At 34.2% G+C, this 11,854-nt stretch overlaps 1 protein-coding gene across 2 annotated transcripts; it reads left to right on the plus strand.

Moving 5' to 3' along the window:
• On the plus strand, positions 919-10,785 carry LOC109344114 (DNA topoisomerase 3-beta). 2 transcript variants are annotated; one of them, XM_019582739.1, is made up of 15 exons: positions 919-1,042; positions 1,165-1,221; positions 1,920-2,023; positions 2,725-2,818; positions 3,795-3,894; positions 4,630-4,861; positions 5,506-5,668; positions 5,762-5,881; positions 6,747-6,826; positions 6,962-7,240; positions 7,946-8,114; positions 8,324-8,452; positions 8,539-8,751; positions 8,885-9,064; positions 10,098-10,785. In XM_019582739.1, exons 1-15 carry the CDS (start codon positions 1,019-1,021, stop codon positions 10,740-10,742), a joined length of 2,589 nt encoding a protein of 862 aa, XP_019438284.1. In that variant the 5' UTR covers positions 919-1,018; the 3' UTR covers positions 10,743-10,785. The 2 variants fall into 2 exon arrangements, with proteins under 2 accessions (XP_019438284.1, XP_019438285.1); XM_019582740.1 differs by lacking the exons at positions 919-1,042; positions 1,165-1,221 and having other exon boundaries at positions 2,730-2,818.

Raw genomic sequence — 11,854 nt, forward strand, 5'->3', positions numbered from 1 at the left:
TTAACAGCAAAATATATATATCATTGGAGTATGGCTGATTTTGAGATTGGTACCATTTGCAAGTTGAATTTTGGAGATGAATGAAAAGAAAAAGAAGGTTTTAGAGTCATAAAATATACTTGTGAGATGACTCACAAACATACCCTAAGAAGAACAGGACAATTTATCCTAGCCACTCATGGTTTTGTACAATGTTTACTTGTGTTAAATTGTTGAATTGTAAATTTCAAAGGAGGACCCTTAATTCTTTGAATTATCTTTTTCCTCCAGCAAAGGCTAAAGTTTCTTCTACTAACATCATCAATGTGGTTTACTGCAGTGTGTGTTTATCCCAACTTTATACTTCAAACAAGACTTCAATATGTTTTAAGTTACTATAAAAAGTAGGTTGTGGAGACTAAAATATGTAGGGACTATTTGCACTTCAATTTGTTTATATGCACTCTTCATTAACCAATCTCAGTTTTACAAAAACAAAACTCATATCAAGTCACTAAAAATGTGTTAATATTATATAAAAAAATAGTGTAAATAGGAAAATAGTTTGTGGATAAATTTTTACATTAACATACACACATTAATCATCATTTAATCTTAAATAAAAATAATACATGATTGATATATGATATAAAAAATTATGTTATACAAAATTTAAACTATGTAACAAAGTGATATCTCCTGTACCTTTAAGAAACTAAAACCACTTCTTGTCTGGTTCTAGTTTAATTTATTTATAATATAAGTATTTATAATTAATTATCACTAAGTTGCCATATTTTATAAATATCAATAGTTAAATATAGTTGTATGTGTATATAATACAAAAATGTGATTTTTTTTGAATAATTCGTTGACACAATTTTCATTAATCAATAATTTAATGTCTGATTTTTTGATAAAATGACCTCTGTAGTTTAAAGTTATATTTGGATTTGAATTAACAATAAGTTGTTCTAACATTTCATATACCCTTTGTTGGTGCGACTGAGTGGGAACTTTTCACAAACACTTAGTTCTCATGGCTCCTCCCAAAGTTCTCATGGTAATTCACCAAATCGAATCACCATCTTTCATCTTCCATCTTTCATCTTCCATCTTCAATCCAATCTCTTCTCTCCTTTCCTTACTTAATGCCTTTCGCTTCGTTTCGTTAATTTTTTTCAGGTAGCAGAGAAACCTAGCATTGCTCTCGCTATTGCTTCTGTTCTCTCTCGCGGCCAGGTATATTATACACTTCAATCTTTCTTCAAACCAGTTCAAATCTTCTATTTCATATGTTTAATGTTTCCTAGTACATTGTTTTTATGAATATGGTTTTATATTTTCATTTTAACAGCTTAATTAAGAGCATGTTTGGTAACACAAGCTTATAACTAATTTTGGACAATTCACAATGATGCTCTTAAGTTCTTTCATCAAATGACAAGCTATGTCAATATTACATCAATGTACTATTATATGTATTTGTAAGTCATTGAATAAATTTCGGCGAGTTGCATAACTAGTTTGCCAAACAGCTTCAATTTGATTGGTTAGCTTACAACTATAAACTTTCATAGATATTAGCTACAACCTTACAACTATAAGTTATTTTTTCCAAAGAAAGCCTAAGTGCTTATTCACTAAGCTTGATTGAAATAAGCTAAAAACATGTTATTTCATAAGCTTCTAATAGACTTTTTGAAATAAGCTAAAGAGCTAATAGGAAAGTGATAATCTATTTTTGTAAGTGTTTTCGAAAGCCCAAATAATTGCTCTATAAGCTCTTCTAAAGGCCCCCTTATACATTTGCATTGAAGCTGTGCAATTGATGTTTTGTTTCTTCATTTTTTTATACTTTTGTTGAGAATGTTATGATTTTGGCATGAAATTATTGTTGTCAATATTAGTGACATTTTGAGGCACATTACTGAAAACAGATGTTTTCAAGAAGGGGAAGTACAGAAGTCCATGAATTTGAGGGAATGTTTCGTGATTCGCCAGCACATTTTAAAGTGACCTCGGTTATTGGCCATGTTTTCAGGTCTTTTTCCTTATCAACTTTAGTAGGAAAAAACATCGCTCATTAAAATTTAGCTTGTTTAGCATGAAATTTTATATATTGTTTATGGTATGATCTTAGGTAGCGGTTGGTAGACATGTCAGGACTAGGCAATGTAGAATATATAAGTTCTATTGTATCATTCTATATTTATTGTATAACTATATTTTAAGGAAACATTTTCCTGTCAATTTTCAAAGCAAAAAGGGTCACTTATTATTAGCGGAAATTATAATGACCTCCCCTGAGCCTTAGTTTATTTATATTCAGTACTTTTGTTGTTTCAGAAGTTATGCTCATCTCTGTGTAATTACAATTATCACCACTTTAGATGAGGTAAATTTAATGATAACTGAATTTTAGGCGAGTGTAACTTTTGAAACAAGAGGGAAGGCAAATGTAATTAACCCAAAACCTCAACGAGAGTAGTGTGATATCCCTTATGATTAAGGTGCCACTTCTTTAGCATGAACATCTATATATGGTTTATGGTATAATCTTTGTCATTGCAACCTGGACGTGCAGCAAATGCCTTGTCTTTGACTCTCTTTTGAAGATCAAACTAAACCGTTTCTGGTGTTCACATTGCTATTTTGTCTTTATAGTTTTTCATGATATGCATGTCCAATCCTGTATGGTTTGAGTATTCACTGCAGTTTTTCCATCTTTTCTTCTCAATCTAGTCTAGATTTTCCTGCTAAATATCAAGATTGGTCAGCTACAGACCCATTCGATCTTTTTCAAGCTCAGGTTATTAAGAACGAATCAAACCCAAAGGTATTAATTTATTTATAAACATTTCCTTTCAGAATTAACTCATATATCTTTTCATGTAATCATTTTTGCATTGTTTTGAGTTATTGGGGAAATAGAGGTTGCTTTTGTCTTTTGTAATCATCTATCTATAATCAATTCTAAACGCTTTGCAATTGTGAGATGGTGTGTGTTTAACAGTATTCTCCTAATCATACCGTGCAATACGAGAGAGATTTGACTAGTAATCATGTATGCATAATACATGCTATTAAGATATTTGGAGAAGTTTATGGGAGGCAATGACTACCCCACAGCTCAATGATGCACCACCCCCACATACACAATTATAGGTAAGACATAAGGGGTAACAAAGAACCTTTCATGCACAACACCTGGCTGAAGAAAAGGTGTAAGAAGTTTGAAAGCTTTGTTGTAGACACATTGCTTAAGACAAAGCCTTGGTAGCTACGCAAAGAATTGAAGCCAAGAATTCCTATAACTCTAAAATGTGATCTACATGAACATATTGGTCTTCGAATGTGGACAATGCACACACTTTTCACAATTTTATAGTGATAACTTGTATTTAAACTTGTTTATAGCAATGTTGAAAGTTGAGCTGTAGTGTAGATCACTTGGTCAAAGAAGCTTTGGTATCACTTATTAGTATCACTTGATAAAACACTTGTACTATTAGCAAGGGCCTAATTTTTTAAAACTTGTATTGTTTCTCTATTTTAGGAGCTACTATCTCCGTGTTATGAGATGTAATACCGATTTAAATACTTATTTTTTTGGTGCATACAAGACTAATTATATTGAAAGTGAAACGGCTTAAAACATTTTCTCTGTTTTTTTCCTACCCCTTCGTGTTGAGAATTGTTAGTTCCATTAATGCTGACAGCTCAAGAGTTGAGTTTTACTGCCAGCAGTGTTGTCTCATCTACAATTTGTTTTGGTGATTTCCCTTTTTATTAACACCATATGTTCCGTTCAGGCACATATTTGTCGACATTTAAATCAAGAAGCTCGTGGATGTCGTTATTTGGTATTGTGGTTAGATTGTGATCGTGAAGGAGAAAATATATGTTTTGAGGGTAATTATATTTTAGTTCTTGTTAACATATATCAGTATCACTGTTGTTCTTTTTCTTCATTTCTTGGTACTTGATCGAGTATAACCTGTCTGTACTCTGTTGTTGGAATGAAAAATTATTACTTTGATGATGTGAATTTTGATTTGGTTCTTGAAGAAACAAACACTATCCCTTTGAGCAAATCTACTCCCAGTCGTTTAAGGTGACATGAAGTCTTGAACAAAAAGAAATTAAAAAGAACATTTAAAAAAAGATAATGCTTCTAAAGTGCCCATGCTTCAGTATGAACTGCATTCGTCATTCCAATCTCTTCTCCCTTAAAATTGCTCCTTAGATTTGTTTGACAATTGCAGCCTAGTGTTTGCATATTCAACTCTATTGTTTTTTATTTTAAATACTCTTCTAGGTAGCATAAAAGAATTACAATGTTAAGTGTAGCCTTGTGTGTGAAGCTTTGACTTGGGTTTGACTGTTTGAGTCAAGGACTTATTTTACCACTTCTTGTCAATGGCATTTTGTGCATGGGAGTCAACGACACACCCAGAGATTGGCCTTCCCAATATTCCCATTCAAAGTGAAGATTAGATCTCACCTAGTTTTATACTAGGATATTAAGAAATTTTGTTTTTACCAAGAATCGTGCCTTCATGTTCAGTATTGTTTGAATGCTTAATAATCAATTTTGAAATGTCAAATAGTAATTTGAACAGTTTGAAATATTGAATGTTGTTGCAGTTTTAGAATCAACTGGTTTCGATATACGTGATGCTTATCGTGCACGATTTTCTTCTGTCACTGAGAAAGATGTTCTTAAGGCTCTAGACAACCTCGTCAAACCAAACAGAGCTGAGTCACTGGCTGTTGATGCTAGGCAAGAAATAGATTTAAAAGTGGGAGTTGCCTTCACTCGATTTCAGACGAGCTTTTTCCAGGGAAAATACGGGAACCTAGATTCCAGAGTCATCTCGTTGGTTTTCTGCTATCTTCTGTCCTTTTGCTTGTTGTTTTATCTTATATTTTCTGTTATGCCATTTTATTAATCAGTTCTGCCTTTTTAAATTTAAATTGTTGACGAATGGTAGTCTTATATTATTATCGTTTTTATTTATTAGAAAGCAGAATAATGTAAGTTGTGCATTCCCATAATAGACATTTGCCATTATTGACGTCCTTTCCTTGAAATGAAGTTAAAATGGTGAGTTCATGTCACTAGAATGAGTGTTTTCTTGATTTTAGGCTTCTAAATTGACTGGAGCGATGTTAGACAGTTGAACACTACTGAACCACACGAAATTGCCAGCTGTATTGAGAATTGAGATCGACATGCTTAAGGCTTCATTTTATTTCTTAGTTCAGAACGAAACATGTTATCAATATTATTTGACCTGGTATTGGTTATTGTTGCTAGGCTTGATATGCAATAACAACCAGTAATGCAAGCCACAATATCTTTACTTAACTGGATGTGCAGGCATCTCAATGTTATTCAATAATAGCAGGAATTATCACACCTCACTAAACTTTTAATTGATCTACATTCTTGTGTCAATAGTTTCATTCAGGTCAAGCATTGATAAAACTATTGATTGTGTTAATGGCTGCATATTTCAGATACGGACCATGCCAAACTCCTACCCTTGGCTTTTGCGTGCAGCGTTATTTACAAATGAATACTTTCAAACCAGAAAAGTTTTGGAGTTTGCACCCTTACATATTTCAAAATGGCTATGAAATTCAGCTAGAATGGCAACGTGGCAAATTGTTTGACATAAATGTGAATTTTTTATTCATTATATTGTAACTGTTCTTTCTTTTCTTGAACCCACAAAAAATAGGATATTCTTTTAATTCTTCCATGCCACTGCAGGTTGCTATGATGTTTCAAAAGCTTGTTTCCCAAGATGGAATTGTAAAAGTTACTGAAATGTCAGAAAAACAAGAAACCAAAGCTCGCCCTGTTGGTCTAAACACAGTGAATCTTTTGAAGGTTAGTAAAGCACTGGGGAAGATCGTGTTTTATTCTCTACTAGAAACATTAAACTGTCTGTATAAGATGCAAAAATCCATTAATATAATTATGGAATATTTGTGTCAAAGACAATTGGTATTTTGCATATCAGCATATGTATGGAGTGGACATTTGGTATTCTGCATATGGGTCACTGAGTGGACGATTTGAGTGATATGAACCAACTATATACTTAATGCTCCATTGCACTAATGCATGAAAGGAATATAAAATAAATAATTTTAAATGGTTATGTGCAAGATCACATACTTCATTCTGCCACTAAATGGAGGTAGAATTGAGTTTGAACTTTGAAAAAAATGTTGTTTTAATGTTCACCTTTGTATGCTATGGAGGAACTATGTAATAGATGGCCATTTCTATGATAATGCCCGATGAGTTCATTCCTGATTTCTTCCCAAGGATTTGATCAAAGATAAGTGAAATATTAAGCCTACAATACTCCAGCATTGGAATTATAAGTTCATTGAATAGCTCACTTCTCATTATGCTGGATGCATATTTGCCACCTTAATCCTTGGCAAGGGAATTTGTATGAATAAGGTTACCTGAGGTTTTGGACTAAGCATAGGTTTTTGTGGTTTTCTTTTTCTCTTGTCATTTGCTAAGGGGAATAAGTTATTATTTTTCTCTATAATATTTTTAACCCAAAATGTAATTCTTTTTCTCTCTCCGAATGATACTCCAATTCTCCAAATGAAATAAAGGGCCAACTTTATTAACTAAGAGTATCAAAATTTGCTTGAATTATTGAATATCTAAATTACTTTGGAGTACAGTTGTTTGGTAAAAATAAGTTGAGTACAATGTTTGTTCTTTCCAGGTTGCTTCAAGTGCTCTAGGATTTGGACCTCAGATGGCTATGCAATTAGCTGAGCGATTGTATACTCAAGGCTTCATCAGGTTTTCTTCTAATTTTTTTAGTCATTTGAATATTACATAACTAATATAAAAAGTCTTCTATATTAGGAATGTAATGTTTACATACTTTTTAGTATGCAATAACCTTTGATTTTTTTCTGCATGATGCTTCTCAAGCTATCCACGCACAGAAAGCACAGCATACCCTCCTTCATTTGACTTTCGTGGTGCACTCTCTGCACAAGCAAATAATCCAACATGGGGTAATTATGTACAAGGGCTACTTACCAATGGCTATCACAAACCTCGATCGGGAACAGATGTAGGCGACCATCCTCCCATTACTCCAATGAGATCAGCAGCAGAGGATACACTAGGCAATGATGCTTGGAAGCTGTACCAATATATATGTCAACACTTCATAGGGACAGTATCTCCGGATTGCAAGTATTTAAGGTAAAAGATATACCGTTTCACCCGCATTTCTTGATCTCATTTTTGTGGTTTTGGTTCATACCAGTGTTTCCACAACCGCCCTTTGCCTTTTGTTTAGATTGAATGTTATTACAGACAAATTGATTAATTTAGACTCGCTGTGGCCTCTCCTTTTTACAATATTTAATCATTTTGATGATAGTAAACAGTACCGAGTACAGTTTTCAAACACTAGTAACAAAATAATAGGGTTTTAGTAATATTTCTTTGTAATTTAATAGGTTTGTTGACTCTGAAACCTATTGGATTTTTCTATTTCCCAACCTGTCCTTGTAAAATTGCCGCCAAAGTGCATATCAGATGCCGGATACTGCATCCCCCATATTGTTGTCATCATCATCATTTTCATCTAATTTCTAGGTATTTATATTGGCATATATTTTTATTCTTTTCATCTAAGCTTAATCTTTATCAAAACATTTGGAAAAAAATACCTGCCCTTTTGCTTTATTGCAAACCTGCCTATGCATGCTTGATGCTATGCATAGCCGACCCTAAGCCCAAATAAAAGGTGAAGGTTGTGTTAGGAAATCGACAACCAACGTAAAACATTGTTGAATCTCTATGATATGGATTAACAGTGTGGTTGTTTTTTGTTGTTTTGCTGTATTGCATGAACTTGATAAACTCAGTTTTCCTTGTATAACATATATGTCATCTTTCCAGGAGAAAGGTTGAGTTTTCAATTGGTGGAGAGTCTTTTCATTGTTCAGGGCATAATGTTATAACCAAAGGGTTTACAGCTATTATGCCTTGGTTGGCCGTAAGTGATAAAAATCTTCCATCATTTATAAAAGGGCAGAAAATAGAGGTGTCAAAAATGGAGCTATATGAGGTAACTGTGGAGCCTCCTGACTCAAATTCAGTTTCTGTATTATTTTATTCCTGACTCATGGGTTGTTGCTTAGACTCAATATAAAAAATGTTCGGGATGGTAAGATCATATATGATATAACCAATCCAAGGAAGAAGAGAAATGATGTAAACTCATGTCATGTTAGTATTTTGTATAATTTACTGATAGCTAAGACCCCTGTTCTACAGGGGAGTACCGCGCCTCCAGATTATCTCACAGAAAGTGACCTGATCTCCCTGATGGAGAAGAATGGAATAGGAACAGATGCATCGATTCCTGTGCATATTAACAACATATGTGAGCGGAATTATGTGCAGGTAGTGGATTTAGATATGTGGCGTGTGTATCATTTTCTACAATTCCTGGACATTGCAGGTACAATTTATATCAAATACAATTGCAGGTGCAAGCAGGTAGGAAGCTTGTCCCAACTACATTAGGTATCACTTTAGTGAGAGGTTATCAAACTATTGATCCAGACCTATGCCTGCCCGATATTCGTAGCTTCATCGAGCAACAAATTACTCTTATTGCTAAGGGTCAGGTAGATCATCATTGTATAGTGCAGCATGTAATCCAACAATTCATGCAGAAGTTCAGTTACTTTGTCAAGAAGGTTGGTACCAATTATGTTGTTTGTGTTCTGGGTCACCAAGTATGTATTTGATGTGATTCATTTTAATTTTCTCAACATGATAGTTTCTGTGCTACATTGTTCTAATTGTTCTGTTGCTTTCTACCTGTCTCAGATAGAAGACATGGATGCATTATTTGAAGCACAGTTTTCTACACTCACTGAATCAGGACGCATCCTGAGTAAATGTGGTAAATGCCTGCGATATATGAAGTACATTTCTGCTCAGCCACCACGTTTGTATTGTGGTACATGTGAGGAGGTTTATGATCTTCCACAGAAGGGCATAATCAAGGTAAGTGTCAACTAGTATGGTCTTCCAGTTTATCCTCTCTTTTCTTCTTTTACTTTATTTCTTATCGTATGTGATATCGGAAACTATCGATCGCACTTCGTTAAGATTTGAAGCCTATGTTGGTTAGCAGTTTTTAATAATTAGCCTGCGGTTTGTACCTGTAGTCCCATGTAAAACAGTTCCTTGGGATGAATATATATTATTATGACTGGTTTATATCAGAAGAAAATAGTTTTATGAGTGATTATCCGCAATTAGACTGATCACTCTCTTTTTTCCTCCTTCCTTATTCTATAGAATAATGGTTTCGTCTCTCTCTCTGTTTACAATTTGTCTTCTCCTCTTGACTACCCCACTTCCTTCTGCTGTTTCTCGTGTCATATACTTCATATAGGTACCCGGGGCTTTATAATCATTCATGCCTCTTGCCTTGAAAGGAGTGTCATGTATAACTATTAAGAATTTTAACACTTGAGACCTCTATCTACTGATTTAGAATGCTTTCACTGTTAGAAGGCTGTTGAAGCTTGCTATTTCATTGTTAGAATCTTCGTTATAGCTTTTAAACTTAGATATCACCTTTAGAATGATTGCATTAAACAACCAGCTCTGCCACTATAATCGAGGGTGCTTATGAGCATTATTATTAATACTGTTGCTGATCAACATTACATATGCTAGCATGCACCAATGACTTCACTGATGTGTCAGATCAAAAGGCATAAGGTTTTTAGCATTAATTTTCACCTTCAATTCGTTCCTAACTTGTCCAAACTTGTAATAATCTTCTTCATTGTTTAGGGTACCACCACAGGGATAAGGGGAGTTTGGGTTTTAGTAATTTGGTGTTTGAATACCTGATTAGCAAATGTAATATCACTTTGGAATGTTAAAAAGGCAATCTAGTGGGAGTCATTGTATCTATACCCATTTTTTACATTCACTGTCTCATTTATCTGAGAATGGGTTTGTTGCTATATTGTGTTTGTGACATGCTTAATATATGTTACCCACATTTGCATTGTTTCTGCAGCTGTACAAGGAACTGTGCTGTCCTCTAGACAATTTTGAGCTTTTGCTCTGCTCCATGCCTGGACCGGAGGGTAAATCATACCCACTCTGCCCATACTGCTACAGCAATCCCCCATTTGAAGGTATTGAAGCACTAATCAACACAGCGAAAACCGGTACTTCTGGCAAGATGGGCAAGGGAGCCGGCATGCCATGCACGCTATGCCCTCACCCGACTTGCCCGAATTCTCTGGTTTCCCAGGGTGTATGTGCTTGCCCAGAGTGCAGTGGGACACTTGTGTTAGACCCAGTAAGTGCTCCCAAGTGGAGACTTTTTTGCAACATGTGCAACTGCCTTGTTTTTCTTCCACAAGGTGCTCATAGAATCTCCACAACTAGAGAACGTTGCTCTGAATGTGACTCTTCAATCATTGAAGTAGACTTCAACAAGAAAACTACCCCTCTTGAAGATGGATCTACGTTGCACCGTGGTTGCATTCTTTGCGATGAGTTGCTTCATTCCCTTATCGAGATGAAGCACGGAAGAGGGTTCAGGAGTTCAAGAGGAAGAGGAAGAGGAAGAGGAAGAGGAAGAAAAGGTGGATACAGGGGTAGAGGAAGAGGTGGGAAAATGATGGATCCAAAAATGAGTTTCAGAGATTTCTAACTATGTTATAACTCATGTTTTAATTCAAAATCAAATTTTATTGCATGTAGTCTGCGTTATCTTAAGTTCATTTACTATAAATTTGTTTTGGGCATAATTATCTTATTGTTCCTAAATTTTCACTATATTTCAACAACAAATTTGCAGTGGTAATGAAAGTAACATTTTTAACACCCAATATGCTAAGTGCTGATGTTGCCACATGTAATGATTCTACACTAGAAAGTTTGAAGTGACATCATTTTGATTAAAAAAAATTAAGATATAAAACGATGCCGTTTTGTGTCATCTTCCCTCTCATTAGCTTTAAGAAAAAACATACATTTTAGTTCTTCAAGATTTCTATAAACATGACATTTCATATTGAAAATGATTAAAATTTATATCTTGTCACTTAACCTTGGAAAATGATTAGTTGGCCATTGTTTAATACCAACAAAAATCTGACTAAATCTCATATATACCTTAAGGTGTAAGACAATGAGACAAATGAACTTACCATCTTTACAATAAAATCATGTAATAATTAAAGAGACAAAATGAGATGATGGAATTGACTAGTGAAGTGACGAGAGATGTAATATATTATGCTTTTTCAAGGGATGAAGAAGAAGAAGAAACAAAAGTACTAGTTAATCTGGTTCTTAATGAGATTGGAATCAATATAAGCCAAGAGATACCTTAAGTTGTGCCTTCTAGGGATGGCAAAAAAACCCGTACCCGCGGGTAAAACCCGTACGGGCACGGGTACGTGTCACAAACGGGTACCCGTGGGTTTTAAAAACGGGTATTTAAAAATACTCATAGTACATATGGGTGGGTATGGGTATTATGGTACCCGTACCCGCGGGTACCCGTTATGTGTATGATTACTATATTATTTTTAATTAAAATAAAAAATATACTATCATAATGTTCATTACACTATGTACATATTTTCCTTTTACTTTGTTTACATCTTTTCCTTTTACTTTATTTACATCTTTTTACATTGTTTACATCTTTTTAATTTGGTGTTGAAATACACTACAAATATTATTTCATGTGTAAAAACACACATGTCTTACAAAGAAAAATATATGTTTTTTGTTAAGTAAATGAGAATTGCAAAC

This window comes from Lupinus angustifolius, chromosome LG03 (genome assembly GCF_001865875.1).
Source record: "Lupinus angustifolius cultivar Tanjil chromosome LG03, LupAngTanjil_v1.0, whole genome shotgun sequence".
Classification (NCBI taxonomy): Eukaryota; Viridiplantae; Streptophyta; class Magnoliopsida; order Fabales; family Fabaceae; genus Lupinus; species Lupinus angustifolius.

What these genes read in the sequence shown, in the direction of transcription:
- LOC109344114 (XM_019582739.1), top strand. Translation starts at nt 1,019, where the DNA reads ATGGCTCCTCCCAAAGTTCTCATG. An exon ending in CTGTTCTCTCTCGCGGCCAG is followed by an intron (nt 1,222 to 1,919) that starts GTATATTATACA and finishes TACTGAAAACAG; the next exon opens with ATGTTTTCAAGAAGGGGAAG. An exon ending in CAAAAATGGAGCTATATGAG is followed by an intron (nt 8,115 to 8,323) that starts GTAACTGTGGAG and finishes CCTGTTCTACAG; the next exon opens with GGGAGTACCGCGCCTCCAGA.